Consider the following 18,554-nt stretch of genomic DNA (forward strand, 5'->3'; position numbering starts at 1 on the left):
CATTACCATCCTAGTCTCATGAGTACCTTATAGAGTGTCAGTTCCTTTCTCATCAAGAACTGTGAAGTTTGTATGAAGTGCTGACATCTAGGTCCCTAGAGATACTTGCTGTGAGTTGTTAGTTGAACAAGTACCCAAAGAATAATACAGACAGCCCCGTCTTACAATTGTTCTACTTTATGACGTTGCAGGAGTATATGCTTTTTACTTTTAGTGCAGTGTTCAGTAAAGTAAGGAAGCATTCTTCACTTAATTGTAAAATAGGCTTCATCAGATGATTTTGCATAACTCCAGATTAATACAAGTCTTCTGAGTTAGTAGGTCAGGCTGAGCCCTGCTGTTTCATAGCTTAGGTGTATTAAATGCATTTCTGAGTTAAGAGGTTTTCAGCTGTGGTGGGTATAGCTGAATGCAATCCCATAATAAGGCCATAAGCATCTGCGGAAGAACTTTTCAAAGAGTATCTCGCCACACTACTGCCCTTTCTTGTTTTGGTGATTTAGAAGAGACTTCTGAATTCTTCTAGGACTTGGAAATTCAGAAGTGCTGCCTAGAAGGTTCTTGGTTAGGCAACACCCTGGAACCATCAGCATGCATTCAGGTTGCAGAGGGTATTTTTTGTGTGTTTCTCTATCAATCTGAAGAGGTCTGTGGTGGCTTTTGCCTCCTGACTTACATACAAGGCCAGAGCCTTCAGCAGTGCAGCCTCATAAAGCTCTTCCCGGCCAGCATGGAAGGGGCCATGCCCATCAGTGACATTGAGGGAATTGTGTCAAGAATGACGCCACTCGCCTTAGTCAGTGCTGTTCTTGTTTCTGAGGTGAGATGATCTCTGTCTTCAGTGTCCTGACCCAAATCCTGATCCTTAGCGGTCATCTCCTGTTGAACAGGGCAGGACTGGCCCACTTCTGTTCTCTGAGGGATAGTACTGGGAACCTGAGGCCAAGTGAGATTCCCCTTGTGGTCAGTCCACACCTCGTGCACTCTGATGCATCTCATGTACTTGCCTCTGAGCAATGGGAACCTTTCCTTTGGGAAGGTCACAAACGTAGGCTAACAAGTAAAGGTGCTCAGTCTCTCCATGCTACTTCCACCCTGGATTCTGCTGGCCAAATGCTCAGCCTCTTCTCACCCTCCAGGTGCTATGACCTGTTCGTTCTTACCTTCTGCCAGTGTCTAGGTTCCCTAAGCTTCCTATGCTACATCAGTGATGGCAAACCTTTCAGAGGCCAAGGGTACAAACTGTAACCCAAAGCCCACCTATTTATTGCAAAGTGCAAATGTTGCAGTTAAATCTGATTATCCAGTGTGTGGCTGCTGGAGTGATTTGACTCAAGTGCTGAGAGAGAGGCTCTGTGTGTCTTCTGTGGTGCGTGTGCCACAGGTTTGCCAGCACTGCACTAGATAATGTCCTTCATGAGCTCTTACATTTCAGGCCTTGGCCTTGAGGAAGTGACTCTACTGGCCTGTGCCAAGGACTGGTTAGGCTCTGTGCCCACAGCAGGGATTGGGGGATGGACAGCGTCCCTACCCTCATGGATGTGTATTGTCTTTGGAGGGGGTAATAACAGACAAGAGACTGTCAGCAATAATTTTGTGGAAGGAAAATGACAGGGAAATGTGATGAAGAAGTAACTCAAGGCCTACTTTGCATTGGAAGGTCAGAAAACACTGCTCTCCTGATGTGTGCTTTAATCTGAATGGCAACAGAACAGCTGGTCAGGGTGGGGGGAAGAAGGGCTAAGGCAGAGCATGCTTGGCAGAATGCACATGTGTGTCAGGCTGGAACTGGCATGTGTTTCAGGAACAGAATGGAGGAGGCTTCAGCAGCTGGTCACAGTGGGCAGGGAGCAATGTGAAAGGTGGCAAAGGCTAAGAAGTGGCAGAGTGCAAGGGCTCTGCAGGCTGAGGATGCCCCTGTGATTGGTGAGTGGGAGTGAGGGGATGCAGTAGAGAGAGATGTTCTTGTGAGTAGCCTGGTGTGGGCCCCAACTTGTAACCCTAACCTCTCCTGGGGAGAAAGGATTTTTTTTTTTTTGTCTCCTTAAAGAAGCACAAAGGTGTGAGTGAATAATCGGCACTGGGCTTTTGGTAACAGGGCAGGGAGTGGTGGAGAGATCAGTGCTCTGGGTTTCTGGTGGCTTGCACTGGCCTAGATGCCTGTGTCTAAAATGTCTCTTCCATTGAGCGCTGCCAGAGTTTGATCTGGAAGGGTAGCGGCTATCCCATGTTGGAGACCCAGTGACATTCTGAGATTCAGATAAGAGCTTTTACATGTCTTTCTAAATGTTTATTATTTTTGACTCTTCTACTGATAGGATCAAGGGACTGTTTCAGAGAAGTCTGGGACTTTTGTGAGATAATTCCCTGCCCGTGAGGTAAAATGCAATGTTTTTAGAGAGAGGCTGGCAAGGAAAAAATAGCTAGGCAGTCTGTGGAGACCTTGGTCACTCTCCAGTGACGTGGCTGGTGCGATTAAAGGAAGGGCTTGCTGGTCTAGAGAGTCTGAGATCTAAAAGTGGGCCTCTTTGGGGCTTGGTGCTTTTCCAGCCATGCTGTGGTGAGGCGTAGCTGCTCCACTTCCCCATCAAAGCTAGGCTATGTCTGTAAGTACACTCAGCACAGTCAGGCTCTGAGGAGACCTCAGGAGCATTCTAGACAGAAACAGTCAAGTTGGAACACGGAGACCATCCTGCTGCTCCGTGTCTCCAAGGCCTTTTGTTCTCCCTCGCTTCAAGTCATGTTGTGGAGAGGGATGTATGTGGGTGGCTTTGTGTCTCAGGCTCACAAAGTTCCTTCCCTTACTGGGTAGCCATAGCTTGGGACAACCCTGTCCTCCCTGTTCCCCTCCTCCTGACTTGTGTCATGGGTGCTCTCTTCTTGTCAGATGGTTGAACAGACCTGCTGCTGCTCTGGGCACCCTTTTCACAGCTGCCTCGGCCCCGTCTCCTTCTGGGTGTAGCTAAGCATTTTCTTGTGTCTCAGCCTCTGCATTTTCTCCTCTCCTCCTTCCTTTCTCCTTGCTTGTTCTCTGCTACAGAGAATCTGTCTGACCTCCTTCACAGGAGAGCCCAACCCTCCTATGGATCTCATTCTTCCTAACACTTCAGTCACTGGCAGCCTGTTTTTATTTATATGTTCATCATTCTACTCCTGCATTAGAATGCAAACCCCCAGAGATCAGAGACTTCAGTCTGTTTTGCTCCTCACTGCCCCTGTGGTCTGGCACATCCTGTCTCGCACATAGGAGGAGCCGTGAAAGAATTATGCCCTCACCCCAGACTACCTGTCTGTGTGGTACAGTTACAGTTGGGTGGACTTGAGGATCATAGCATTGTTTTTAGTGAAGAAGGAAATGGAAGAAACTCCCTGTGGCTGTACCCAGGATACTCCAAGTAGTTATTATACAGGATCCTGACATGGGACCTGGTGTTTATTCTAAAAGGCAGTTAGGAACTATTTCCTTTTGAGGTTGGGGCCAGAGGAGGTTTGTGACTTTGTGCAACTCACTTGTTCTTTTGCAGAGTGGAGCAAATAGTCATTCACCTTGTAGGATTCTTGTAGGGATTTAGAGGTGAATTTATGAAGACATCTACTGTTGCAGTAAGTTTGTTGCCCTTAGTTAACACTAACTCTGGCCTGAATATACCTGCCTCTGTTAGCACACAAGCAAAACTTTTGATGTAGAAAGCTTATTTGTTTGAACAGTGTTTTAGGATGCTGTCTGTGCAGCTGTCCTTAGCATTTACATGAAAGGAGCATAACCATAATGAGAGGAAACAGCTACAGAGAAAGGGAGTCTGGCCACCCTCACCCTAAACAAGGAAGTGGAACTGTTATTACCATATTCAAAAGAGGTTGTTTTGTGCTTGCTTCAGCCAGCACATGCATAAAAGGTTTTTCAGTGTGTATGGGGCAGCGGTGAGACAAGCTGGGCCTGACTGGCCTGACTGATGGATCTTAGCAAGGTGTTTTTGTGATGGTTTCTGGTATGGAGTGGCCATGTGATAGCCTTTACTTCACAGCACCTAGAAGTTCTTCCAAAACGAGGGCTAAAATTGCATCTAAAAATGCATCTAGCAAGATGTTAGAAAATTTAGAAAATAGCCCAAGAACTCCATTCTACATATTTACAAATTCTGTAAAGTGGTTGATGTTGTCAACAGGCCTGCATAGTATCTTTTGCTCAGATTCTGCTGTCCAGAAAATTCTAAAACAATAATCATAGCCTCTGCCTCTCCTCAGGGTTAGCAGTTATGTTTAGGTTTAACTTCTAGTCAAAGTTTAAATCCAGTCTTCTAACCCAGGAAAGAACAGCCGTCAGTGACGTTCATCATCTCAGCTACTCTTTCACTTTTGCAGTCATTGTGCAGTGCCCTTCAGTGTGCAAGCTCACTGCCTACCTCAGATGCAGGATGATATTTGTGCATTCATATGCAGACAGCTACCCACCATGAGGCTTTAAAATTTATTTATTTATTTATTTATTTATTTATTTATTTATTTATTTGTCTTTTTTGAGACGGGGTCTCGCTATGCAGTTGAGGCTGGCCTTGACCTCACTTTGTAGCCCAGGCTGATCTCGAACTTGCAACAATCTTCCCACCTCAGCCTCCTGAGTGCTGGGATTACAGGCATGAGCCACCACACCTGGCTGAGGCTTTAAAATTTAAATGAGATAAGGCAGTGAATGTCATTCAGATGTTTCTGGTGCACCTCTTCATACCTGACAATAAGGTTTTTGTGACCAGCATCTCTGTTCTGATACTGAAATTTACTGTACTGACTTACCTGTTTGAAACAGCATTTCAGCCAGGCATGGTGGCACACTCCTGTAATCCCAGCACTTGGGAGGCTGACGCAGGCAGATTATGCCAAGTTCAAGACCAGCCTGGGCTAAAAGTGAGCCTAAGGCCAGCCTGAACTGCATAGCAAGACCCTGTCTGAAAAAGACAAAACAAAACAAAATAGAACAGAAAACAGCATTTCCTACCTGGGCAGCTGTGAAAGTGTATGAATTTTTGTGTAATATGTACAGTACATGAGGAATTACAAAGAATAAAAAGTAAAAATACTTTTTACTCCAAATCCAGATTTTACCATTAATAAAATTTGATTTCTCTACACACGTTTCAGTATATACATGCATGTGTAGGTACATATATGTGCTCTCTTTAAAAAATCGGGATCATATGTTATATACACTCTTAAAAGTTATTCTTGTTAGTTTCTTTCATGCCATGAGGTAATTTGATAGTTGTGCATTTTTCCTTTTTTACTAATCTATTTAATCAGCACTTAATGAACTTCTGAATAGTAATAGCTACTGGACATAAGCAGAGATGACAAGACAGGTCTACCTTCTACCTTCCCTGAGTTTACAATCTAGTGATTTATTCTGTCTTGTGAATGTAATTTGATTGTTTTGTCAAATATTTGAATAGTTTCCAGTTCTTAGCTATAATAAATAACACTGTTCTCTTTTATAAATAGCACAGCTTTGAATGACCTTGTGCAAATGAACAGACTGTATTTTGGTCATTAGTATCACAGTATTACCTTTTTGTAGGAGGTCACTTTAAAATTAATTAAAAATATATATAATTGATGAGACTTGATGTTGCTGGCAGTCGATGGGAATGAGAGGTTGAGGTTAATTCTTTTTTCATTAGCACCTTCCTTTCTTATTACCACCCTTCCTCTGCCTCTTTCCCTAGAGCAGCTAGTTTTGCTGCTCTGTGATTCTGTTGTTCTGACTCTGACTCTTGGGGCATTGATAAATGGTAAGAGGGATTATCGTGGTGAAAAGGGATTGAATTAGGAGTAAGAACAGATGTAAATTATTTTAGGCAGCTCAGATATAAGTTCTTGCTCACTGTACAGTTGGTTCTGTGCCATCGAATCATGACAGCCAGGCCTTAAAAGTAAATCTCAACCTTGACTTTCCCCAAAATGCTCATTGGATGGCTTCTGTAGATTCTGATGCTGTTTGTTGAACTGTGGGGTTTAGTGGCTGATTTCACCTGGTGAATCTGGTGATAAACAGCAAAGCTGAGAATGACTGGTTTGGAAGCATGTCCCGTGGAAAATGAGATGAAGGACAGCAAAGTCTCCAGACATGGCATTTTTTGGTAAGTCCTCAAATACTGATTGTTTGATGGTATAAAAATCAAGGTTTATGACCCAGTCTCCCTGATGTAGCTGATAAATCTATAAACACATTTCCTCTAGCCAGGCCATGGAGATTCTTGTCCCAGATTCCACATAGAGACAAGAGCCTCACCAGAAGTGATACCTTTTTATCTGTCCCATTGAAGGTTGTGCCAGGCACTTTTTAGCCCCATGTGCGCTTGATGTCCTGGTTTCCAGAAAGTGAGTACCCAGAAGCTATCAGAGTACCAGTGCTAATGTGGTTTAATCCCTCTCACCATTTATCAAGGAACCTCTAGCATGATAGAAATGAAAGCCGCCTTTTTCCTGAGGGGCATGTTAAATGTTTTCAACTTCCTTGATCTCCTCTTTATCATGTATGTTGAGTTTTAGAAGCATAGAACTGCAGTAGTAATGTTGAGATTGAATTTTTATTGCTAAGCCTTCCAAACACAAAATTTTAAAAGCTCATTAGTAACTGAAAATTGTAACCGTTTTGAGGACACATTTTACTGCTATAATAACTACAAAACAGAATGATAAATATAGAAATATTATACTAGAATTTGGAGGAATGTTTTTCACCCTTGTTTCCTTATAAAATTCTATAGAAGTTGTGTTTTCATGTACAGTTTTACTAGATAAATAGGTTCACATTAAGATTAAACACAAATACTGCACTGTTTATTTAAAATTGCAATAAAGCTGTTAACAATTTTTGTAGTTTTCACTGTAAAATACAAAGGTGAGAAATAATTTTTCACCCAGAAAGGTATAATTTATGGGAGAAATATTGTTCATTACTGGTGGAAGTACTATGATTTGTTTACTTGTTTCATTCACTTATTATAAAACATACCTATTGAGTGTCATAATGTGGCAGGAAATGCGCTTAGTTGGTAAAGATGCTTGTCTTACTTTTTTCATAAAACACTACAACGTAAGGGAGAAAACTTTATTTAACTCACAGTTTGTAGAGGTTACAACATTACTACTGCAATTCTGTGCTTCTAAAACTCAACATACATGATAAAGAGGAGATCGATGAAGTTGAAAACATTTAACATGCCCCTCAGGAGAAACCTCTACAAAGTGATTTTCCAAGCCAGCGTGGCATGGCAGACAGGCATCACAGAGGAGAAACAGTGCATGGTGGGCTTCAGGTAGCAAGGCAAGCAAGGGACCTTAGCAACTTTTTCCTGCCCCTTTTGTACAGTATCTAGGCTACCAGGATTAGGGTGGTGCCAAACCAGTCAGTGGACTGATTTAGTAAGCATGCACCCTTAATCCTAGTATTACCCCTTAAATTAGTCACATATTTTAGATTTAGCTACCTCTGAAAAGGCCCCACCTATGACCAAATGAGGTTTCTAGGGTACATCTAGGCACAAGCCATAACAGATACAAAGATAGACATTGCATCATCTTTGTCCTTGCATTTTTATTTAACCGTATTTTTAACCTTATATTGATGTGCTTTGAGTTGGTGTCTCAAAATGTTCTTGAGTTGGAAATGAACTCTTATTTCTTTCATGTCAAGGGAAAAAAATGTGTCCACTCAGGTAAAGTGGCAAGGGAGCCCAGTTTTTGCTAGTCCAGTAGTGTATCTTCATTTTAAGGCAGAGAGGTAGAGAGGCAGAGTCTTTTTTTTTTTTTAAAGTCCTCAATCAGTTTGGTTTATCTGGTGGTTCTCATTCAGTGTCATTTGGCATTATTCAGTGATATCAAGACAGATGGACAGAGTTGCCACAGGACAATGGCATCACTAAGTCTGAGGGCCCTGGGTTGTCATTTAATAAGGATACATGGCACAATTCCAGGGTTTATACTGGACACGCCGTTCAGAAACAGCAGGTCAGAGATAATTGCTTGTGGACAGGTCCATGGTGGTAGTTAAGAGGTAGCTTAGGGCCAGGAGCCATTGGCTCTGTAACCAGACGGTTTGATCCTGTGTCTGTAGGAACCTGACATTACTTGGCCGGTCTGTGCTGTGCCTGGCTTATTTGTCAAATGGAAATAAGAGCAACTGCATGTTCCTCTTCTGTCTTGGTAGGATTAAATGAGTTAATCCGCGTGAGTGCTTAGGGCAGAGACTGCACACAGACAGAACTCATAAAGTAGTGATAGTATTGGGGCCATAGTTATGCTGGTGAGCATCAACATCCATCCTCCTCCTCATAAATGTCCTTGTTCACATCGTGTCACAGAAGGCCAGTTGGCAGCAGGCAGGGAACAGTCTGAGAGAGTAGGTCACACTGCTGGTAGACTATAATTTATAATTGAGGGAGAAGATCTTAATGGTAATGTGATAACTTTGTATCCTACCTAAGGGGTGTGTTCCAGCAACAACTATCACTGATAATTATGAGTCACTACTCTGCCAGTCCCATGGCCTCTGAACATGGTTCCACAAGGTTATCAACTCCTGAGAGCCCCTCCACATGGGCTCCTTTCCTCACACTGCTGAGGCAAAAGGGTGGGCCTCCCACTTTGCTGCTTCTCGTGTTTCCAGCAGTACCTTGATGCATGAAAGTCATATTCCATGTGAGCTCACTGAGTAGCTTCTCACCCTTGCATTTCCTAGTGTATAGCTTTTCTGCTGCATACTCTCTTGATAGCCCCAAAGAGGGGAGGTGGTGCATGCAAGAATGGAAGAAGCCAGCAAGGCTGCCAGAATTCTGCTGAAGCATACGAAAGTTGCCACAACAAAGGCTGAGCTGGCCCACAGGGCCAGTAAGTTTGAGGTCAGGAATCTCTAAATTGGCCTGTGCTCAAGCCTGTGTGTCTGGTTAACTACAACTCCTGGTAAGACAGTAGTAACATGCCATTTTTACAGAGTCTAGCTGACTAGCAATGCAGGTTTCAGGCAGAGGGTACAGAGTGGAGATGGTTCTGTCCCATATCTGAATAGTGTTTCTTTCTTCTGAGGTTATATCCTTCTTGTGAGCACAGTTGCCCCTGTCTGCATGGCTGGCGCCCAGTAATCTTCAGAACTCAGGAGATCCAGTTAATATATTAGATGCAAATGCAGAGCAGAATGAGTGATTAGCTGTTGCTATCCATGCCAGTTAATGATGTACCAGAGATGGACTGAGTCACGCTGAGTATGGCAGAGTGATCTCCCATGTGTAATAAATAACAAAGCTTTGCATTACCCCAGGAAAAAGTCTTTAGAAGAATGGGAGCATTTTCCAGAGGGAGGTTTTATTTCATTATGTATTTAACAGGCTATTTGTGCAGTGCTTATAATATGCTAGGTGGTGTTGAAAACATCTTTTAAGATTTTCTTTTTTTAGAAGCTGACCATCAAATCCAGGTACCTGTGCGTGCTAGGCATATGCTCTACCACTGAAAAACACCCTCGTCCTCCTTAAGTTTTCATAACAATCCCAAGGAGAGAAGTTTATCCACATCACTGTTAAGTAGATAATGAAACAGGAGTGAAGATCCAGGACTCAAACCCAGGAAGTCTAGCTCCAGAGTTTGTGGCCTTCATTACTATGTGATAGATGAAGGACTGAATTTCATACCTGACCTTTGTGTGGACCTGTTTTTCTCATCTTAAAATGGAATCATGCATACTTCACAGAAGGAGTAAGGATAAAACAGGATTGTTTACATATGTGGGTAACATTTGACAAGCATTTAGGAAACTTTAGTTCTCTTCCCTCATTTTATGGCAGGCCCAGTGTTTATCCTGTGGCTTTGAGCCCTGTGCCTGGCTCATGTGTGTTTTGTGTTCTTTCATGAGATCGTCAAGTGTGGCCATAGGAGAGGCCCAGGAATATGAAGTTGTCATAGTCACAGGACCTGGAGACAGAAAGCACTGTATAGCACACAAGCTCATATGGAAGATACCACAATCATTAGGAGGCAGACGCAGGACTGAGGGGAAAGCTCGGGCCACTCCCCTTACTGGGATTTTCTTGGGAAGGCAGGTTAGGTCTGGCTAGTTTGGATAATGTGGTGGGTACTGGCCCCTAGCGATAGTCCCTCATCACCTGAAACCCAGCCCAAAAATAATTAAAGTAGAGCAACATTTGTCTCCTGGAGTGTGTGGGTCAGATCATGAAGGTATTAGCCTGGCTTGGTTTGTTTGCATTGTCAGAGAATGTTCAATGCTGGACTCTTGCTGTCTCTAAGTGCTGGTTGGCTCTGAAGGGACAGCTAGAAAAGTTGATGAAAATATTAAAAACTCCATAAAATACAAAAAGTGAGATAAGTGTGGTACTTATGAGTCACTAAATATCAAAAAAAATGCCTCGAATTTTTGTTAGAATGAGTGAATAAATAAATGGAAAAGGTGCTGTGGACCTTGTGAAAAAGTCCAATGTTTGGTGTTGGGATGAGATTTTGTCATATGTAAAACAAAAAGATGTGGATATTGTGTACAAGTTTTTAGTCTGCTTAAGTGACACAGTCTGTAAACCATAACAGTACAAACTTCCACGTTGATTCCATGTCTGTTTCTCTTCTAATGAGTTTTTCTCTGCCTGAATGCACCTTAGCCAAGGTATTCTGACTGTGATCTGGCTTGGAGAATTTATCAAGTGTGTGCTTGTTTCTCACATAGATCAGCCACCTGCTCTGTTGTCCACAGAATGGAAGGTGACACTTCCCATTTGTCTTAATTTAGGACTGTTCGCCATCCTGCTGCTCACACTGGCATTTCTCCCCCTGCCAACTTCTAAACCCTAGGTGGGACTGGTTTCTGTTCACATGGGTGCCTTACCTCTTGCCCATCTGTTATTCCAACATGTGCAAGTCCTGCATATTTCTCTCATCCCCCAAAAATTGGGTCATGCTAGAGTACTCAACAATAAAAACAACTATGAACTTGATCCAGAAGCTACTTTGAGACCTTGCCACATTTGGGAGTTACTATTCTGTGTGTCATAATCACAGGGCTATCTGGAGAAGAAATTCAGTACAATGTGTGGTAGGATGCTGTAGCACCACAGACTTTTCTCTAGTAAATGGAAGTATAGCAGTGTCATGTCATTCCTTACCAGACACACATTCCATAGAAGATATGTTTTTTGGTAGGGTTTGAGGCAGTTGAAACTAGTCCCTCTAAGATACAGTTTATCTTCAAGATATGATTTATTATGAGAGATTTCTTTGTGTCCATTCATAGGCTCTAGGCAAATGTTCCACCACTGAACTGTAGCCCCAGCCTATGTTTGAGACATTTTGTTTTCTGTGTTCAGAATGGAGAGAATCAGACAGATACACACAGTTCATGGAATCTTTTTAAATTTTATGCATTTTCTTTTACAGATCTGAAGAAAACTCTCGCTGTGTTACTGGATAACATTTTGCAGCGCATTGGCAAGCTGGAGTCAAAGGTGGACAATCTTGTTATCAATGGCACAGGAACAAACTTAACCAACTCCACTACAGCTGTTCCCAGTTTAGTAGCACTTGAGAAAATTAATGTGGCAGGTAAGAGTGGCACTTGAACATGCTGACATGGAGTGGAACCCTACTTTGAATGAGGGAAAGAATGTAGCACAGTAGTTCTTATTGGTATAATACCAATTTCATACATTTAATATGGCTTTTGTGAAGATATCTCTGAATTTATTTTCGAATAACAGCTATTAGAACGCTTTTAAGGCTTTGTCGTGATATGTAATATCCGGTGGTTTCTCTGACACATTTGCACATAACGAGCTACTGGAATTGACTTCTAGTGAGAAGATTCATAGAGTAAATTAAATGAAATATAGAGGTTATGTGAGAGGCACCTGTTGGTTAAGACTTCCTTCCTCTTTCTCACCAGTGTCAGACAATTTCAGAAGTGTGTTATATTTAATAGATTCTCTCCCCCTGTTAAAGTACAGCTTCCATTGCAGAAAATATCTCTTGTGTGTATATGGAGCAGTAGAAATTCTGGAACTGGCCATTAAGAGATAAATGGATCCTGCCTAATCCTGGCCAGTCCTTATCCACTTAGGGGCACCATCATGCAGTTTCCATGGGGATGGAAACTGTTTATATGAGCCCTTCTTGAAACTGGAATCTTGGACAATAGAAGGGAAATGAATCGAAAATAAAGCCCAAGTCATATACAGCACGTCATTGTCTAGAGTACATCACTGTCCACAACTCATAGTGGGTCTACCCTTACATCACATGCCTTGAGGGTGGCCCTCATTGTTTGTGCTTGCGCTGGGACTGCTCTTTTTAGGGGACCACTGTGCCCTAGGAACCCGACAAAGCAAGCAAGCAAAAGCATGAAGTCCTAGTAAAATGGTTGTGGACAAGCTGTCTGTATACTTCTGGTGGCTGATAGATTTGACTTTATGGGATAAAGGAACTGGATTATTTCTGAAACTTAAACTGCTTTAACACACTTCATAGCTTACTTTTCTCTCGTAAAAATTCACAGAGTCAAATAGAAGCAATTCTTTTCTTTTCTCATCTCCCAGTGTCAAAACATTTAATTGTTTCACATTATGCATGCTGGTTGTATTACCTTTTTCTCATGTTCTTTGCCCTTTAGCAAATTTTAAGTTGCAAAATATATTTCTAATAATCCAAAGTATCTAACCAAACAAAAATGTTAAAAAATAACTTTTAATTACAACATAGAGGCAGTGTCATCGAGGCTATAAATTGCATCTTCCCTGCGGTTTTCAACTCTTTCTGTAATTAGACAAGAGAACCCTCTGTTGTTTTGAGCTGCTTATTAATAGTGGGATCCAGGCCTCTTTAGCTTCCACTCTCCGTGCCGATTCCCAGTAAAAAATGCCATTGGAAAGGTCCTGGCTGATTTCATCATAGTTCTGTGTTACCTAATTCTGGAGGTACAATAGATGTTCTACCATTAATTTTGCTAACACTCAGTGCGTCTATCTTATGGGCCTGTATACCTGCTGCTCTCCTTCTCTCCCCTACTGGGGAGTCTGCTTCCTCTGACCGTCCTTATAACTGCTGGCTCACAGAGATACTTTAAGTTTCAGGATGCAGAATAATGGCCGACCTCCAGGAATGACATAAGAGGGACTTGTTGGCTACTTCTTTCAAATGAGATCCTAGCCTTGTGTACTAAGATAGTTTAACTTGGCTCACAAATACTTATTGAGCATGTTCTTTAGACCATTGACTCATATTAGAACTCTTTTAAATGTGCTGTTGATGTCACGTTTTTAATATTTAAGGGACCAGACTTTGCATTTTTCTGCTTTTTGGGCATTAGAAAGCTTGGAGTTCTGCATTTAACATTAACTTCATGCGCACACCTTTATATCTTCCGTGTGTGATGGATACAGTCCATATCCTCAGGACTTTTTTATTGGTCTATACCAATACAGAAATGCAAATCATTCTCTCAGTAAGGTGGAGATAATGACGAAAGCTGTCCTGCAGGAAGATAAACTCGAGGTGGTGTGATTGAGACCTGGGGGCTTTGTGGAAAAGAAACAGACTAAAAATGGATTTTGATTCAGAAAAGACTGGCAGGGAAGAAGAGGAAGCTAACAGTAAGAATCTAGCATTTACCAGTTGTTCTTCTTGACCTTCCAAGATTCTCTTAATCTTCTTACCATCTTTACAAAGAAAAGTGGTTTCACTGGTTTTACCAATTTTAAGTACTTGGTGGGGGAGTGGAAAGGATCCACTTGGGTCCCAGGTTGAGGCCCCTTTGACATCTTGTAGAGAAAAGGTAAGTGTTTGCTCCAGAGCTCCTGCTTCCAGTTGTAAAATAAGGGGATAAGTGCGTGACAAGGTCCCACATTTTCTAGCTGACAGTGTCCTGGGGTACTGAATAGCTTATCTGATAAAGAAGATTCTTGTTTCTTTGGGTCTGTGCCTGGGGCTGATCTTTGTAAAGAAGGTCCGTTATGTGCTGGTATGTCCTCTTCTCTGGGATGCCTTAGCTGGAGGAAGTGCATATCAGTACATTGGGCACCCTCTCATGTTTACCCCAAAGGGTGGAGGGCCCTTTTATCTCATCAGTCTGCCAGCCCACATTTTAGTCATTCATCTTGTATCAAAAAGAAGGATGAGAATTTAAGTTGATAGTCCTCATTCATAAGTAGGATAGTTTGTTGTTGCTTTTCTGCCTTCTTTCTGGCTCATGTTTGTACTGTTGGCCCTCAGAGCCCTCTTGCCATCTCAGAAATTGCTTTTGAGCTATGAGAGAGTTCATTTTTATGGGGTTCCAATCCTAGCTGAGTGAAGTCTTTCTCCCTTCCTGCATTGAGACATGTGGTAATTGCTTAGAAACGTTCTCCCTGGTGTGTCTTTCCTGCTTACTCTGGTGTCTTATTGCTCACTGATGTTTCTGATTGCTTACTGTTGCGTCTTATTGCTTGCTGATATATCTTCTGGTTGACTATAAACTGTTTCTAAATTGGGTACCATAGCAGTTAAGAAGAGTTCCTTAAAATTGTTTCCTTTAAAGGTATTGCTTTCTTTCCCTTGCTTTCGCTCTCTCTCTCTCTCTCTCTCTCTCTCCTCTCTCTCTGTGTTTATGTGTATGTGTATGCCCCTTCCCTTCCTCTGTTTAACTGTCTTCTATGTGGCTTTTATCCCAAATGGCTTTTCTCTCCAAATTTATCACCATTGGGCTTTTTTTTTTATTACGTGAAAGCAAATGTGCCCCTAGAGAAATTTAGGTGTAAATGAACTTCATTAAAATCAGGGGTCAGATTGAGTTGCATTTGTGAATTCTGTTTATGTTGTTGAAGACAAAGGGGAATCAAATGAAGAAGCAGACTTAAAACAAAAATTTCTACCCTTCCATCGATTGCCCAGGAAATCAGTTTACCCAGATTTGTTTTCCAAAAATGCTTGAACATCTTTTTGTCAAAATTATCTACTTTAATGGGGCATGGAGTATGCTCAGGGATAGAATACATACCTTACATGGCTAGCAAGTATGAGGTCCTGGGTTTCCCAGTTTAAAAAAAAAAAAAAAAAAAAAAACTTTTTGTTTTTTAGAAAGATCTGTCTACCTCTCTAGTGATATTTCATGACAAAAATAGCAGTAGGTCTGTAGTTGAGACTAGGGTGCTGTAAGCAGTATATATAAAGGTGCTTGCTTTCTGATGATAGAGACATATCTGGTCTTAGTTCTGCTCATGTTGTCATGTTCAGAGCTTTGTTAAAGTTCCTTGATAGATACTGTTTTCATGGACTAGGTTATGCTGGAGGAGTTTTTCCTTATATTTCTCTTCTCCATTTATACCTAAGGAGATGTGCTTGGGAGTGGGACTTGGTATCCCATTTCCACTTTCAGCAAATTCCACCTAAGAAGAGGGGACTCCCTTTTGTGCTGGTCGTGACTAAGCTTTTCATAGATGATCCTGTACTGTGGGGTCTTAGTGGAATGTGAAGGTTACAACTCTAGATTTTATATGTAAATCTAATATTTTGGAGGACAAAGACATTATGCAGCCCTCTGAAGGGGTGTGCGTGTGTGTGTATGTGTGTCTGTGTGTCTGTGTGTGTGTCTATATGTGCATTTATTTACTTACATTATCAGTAAACAGTTGCGGAATAACTGGCCAGTGCTGACTGTTCACTAAAAGTCAAAACATAATGACAGTATCCACTTTCGTTATGATCACTTATAACTGCAAGATCATCTGGGAAACAGGATCACAAAATCAAATGTGTAGGCACAAACTCAAGTGATGATTTCCTGGTCTTTAGTCCAAAATACCGCCCTGCATTTTTCAAATGACATTTGCCACATGTAACATTTCCAGTATTTGAGATTGGCATGCACTGTATTTCAACTTGGATGCTGTTCTTGAAAACAATCATAATTATTATTCTTACCATTTGGAAATTGAAAATGAAAAATGTCCCTGCTGGGTTTCAGGGCTTGCTTTTGAAAGTGTAATTTCCCCGCTTTGTGCTGCTAATGGACCTTGAAATTAAGTTGCACCTGTGCTGCTGCTTTGTTTGTCTGCCCATGTTATCACTTGTGTCAAAGTGGCACCTGACGTGTACCCAGCACCCAGCCCAGGCAGTGGCTCATTAGGTGGCTTTCCTAGGGTTAGTCATTGGCCAGTCAATGGGACCCTATGTGCTGCACAAGACAAGAGAGACATGAAATTTCAAGCTGCTTTCCTATTGATTTTACTAAGAAATAAAAATGTTCTTCTGTTGGTCTACATGTCATTTTCTGTTTTGTTCTTTGCAAAGGCAGCAGTAATATTTAGCTTTTGTCAGAAAAGATTTTTTTTCATATCTCTGCAGAAAGTCCATGTCATTGTTGGTGTGGTTTTCACCTTGTATGATCAAGGGTGTTCAATTTTTATCATTAGGAAAAATACAGTTCAGGAATAGTGAAGCTGATGTAGAAAGTATCTGTGGCTTGATTGTTTACTGGACAATCTTGCCCTCCAGGGATGCTTCGTAGTGTCTGGAGATATTTTTGGTACTATACAACTAGAAGGTACTGTTTTAATCTTAATCTTTAAAAGAGGCCAGAGATGCTACTAAACATCCTCCAATGCATAATACTGCCTCAACAATAGAGAATTTTCCAGCCGTAAGTGTCAGTCAGACAGTGATTAAAAAAATCTGATCTATAAGGTGTTGTTGGAGTCTGGTGGCAGCTAGTAACCCACGCATGGTCAGTGCAAAATAATGCCAGAGTTGATATTGAATAACAGTGATCTAAAGTCTGATGCTTTTTAGCTCATTTAAAGTGCCCCCAACCCCCAATGTATTTAGCTTTGCAACTGTTATCTGAGAGCTCCAAGAAAAGACTATTTTGGAATTCTGATGGTACAAAGCTCCTTTGCTGGCCCATAACCAGTGCATTTTTGGCAGTGTACATTTTACTCTTGCTTATATGGAAGGTAATTATTTTTGTGAAAGAGGCACTAATTCACAATAATGATGGCACAAAGCAGTCTGAGAGAGTGGATTTAAATTATAGAATGTTAGAAGAAATTCCATTTTATTCATTTGAAACAGAGTATAATTATCAAGATACAAGAGAGTAAATTAAGTAAGTTGCAGAAAACAAGACAGGTCCCCAAAGATCTACTCTGTAACACAAAGTACAACAGGATATTTGGAGCAATAGAGGAAAAGATAAGACCAGGAAGGCAGGTTGGGATATTTGAAAGCAGAGCTTTCAAAATAAGAAGTTTCTTGTTTTTTCTCTTCACAGTAGATGCTGAAGGGGACTTTAAAGCAGAGGGCGAGCAGATAAGGTGGTATTTTCAGGGAATAATTAGTGGCCATGTGGATGGGATCTAGTCAGAAGCCAGGTGAGATTTTAGTTGACCCAAAGAGAAGGAAAAGCCTGAAAGTAGACAAGTACACAAGGCCCAGAGATAAGGGGACGTTTGAGAGTGGTGTGGTATCAGGATGAATCCTGTTTCTGCCTGGAAGTCTGCAATTAAGTTCTCTGTATTTATTCAGCTGAGCATTCTCCTCCTTTTTCTCCTGAACACACATGAGGCTGGCCACCTACTGTGTGCTGGAGCTTTAATCATGACAGGACAGTGGCTTCACTTACAGCTCGCTTCTTGTGGGACATGACTACCTTGAAGGATCTCTTGATCCTTTGAGAATTTCTGAAAACCTCTATGAAGTTAACTGTTAAACTGTTAGAAGAAGTGCTTCACCACTTTCTGAAAACAGATTCCATAGATAAATACTCTTAATTTGTTGTTTCCATTGTAAACAAAACAAAACAAAACCATGAGTACCCACCATTAGTGGTTGGCCTGAATGAATAGTTCTTGCAGAAAGGAGGCAAGAACCCAGTTATCCTATAACCTGTGGACTAATGACTGATCTTCAACAACCGCATGTCTCTTTTCACTTTGCAAAGTGAGAATATTTGCTGCCACATACTCCCTGGCCTTTTGATGGGAAAACAGCCAGAAGAGCAGCAGTGTTTAGTAATAATGTGCTGCTGGGCTGGGCTGTGCTGGGCTGGGCTGGCGAATTCATCAAGCTTCACTGTGCTTGGTGAAGATGCCTCTGCTCTGGGCTGTTTCTTGTATCAGAGACAATATGCTGAAATCAGAATTGTTTGTTTTAATCTGAAGGCAACAGATTCCACTTGCTCCGATTTGACTTAATGAGGTATGTGGATACAGTGATGATATCAGCTTACATATGGTATTGATTCAGTAGACATTCTACAGCTACAATACAGCATATGCTTTCTCTCAAATGCTCCCTTGTCTTTTGCTCTTTTATTCTTTACCTGTTCTCATTGAAATATATTTCAATAGAGTCATTATAGAGTCTGAGATTTAAAATTGGGAAATAAAGCTTTTTTTTTTTTTTTTTTTGTCTGGGCAAGGAAATGTTTTCCATTTCTGTGTTTTTTGAAAAATGTCTTTTTAGGTTTGGAGACTTGTAGCATTTTGAGAGATGTTTCATTAAGCTGTGCTTGACCTTGTATATCCATGACTTCT

General features: G+C 41.5%; 1 protein-coding gene across 5 annotated transcripts in view; it reads left to right on the forward strand.

The window, feature by feature from the left end:
* Positions 1-18,554, forward strand: part of Mgat5 (alpha-1,6-mannosylglycoprotein 6-beta-N-acetylglucosaminyltransferase) — a 338,130-nt gene that overhangs the window by 142,465 nt on the left and 177,111 nt on the right. For all 5 annotated transcript variants that reach the window (XM_023561078.2, XM_063258973.1, XM_063258972.1 and 2 more), the window contains exon 3: positions 11,431-11,595. In XM_023561078.2, coding sequence (XP_023416846.2) covers positions 11,431-11,595 — 165 coding nt within the window. The remainder of the gene's footprint in view (positions 1-11,430; positions 11,596-18,554) is intronic.

This window comes from Cavia porcellus, unplaced genomic scaffold, assembly GCF_034190915.1.
Source record: "Cavia porcellus strain 051 isolate PalLab524CR breed Dunkin Hartley unplaced genomic scaffold, mCavPor4.1 scaffold_12, whole genome shotgun sequence".
Classification (NCBI taxonomy): Eukaryota; Metazoa; Chordata; class Mammalia; order Rodentia; family Caviidae; genus Cavia; species Cavia porcellus.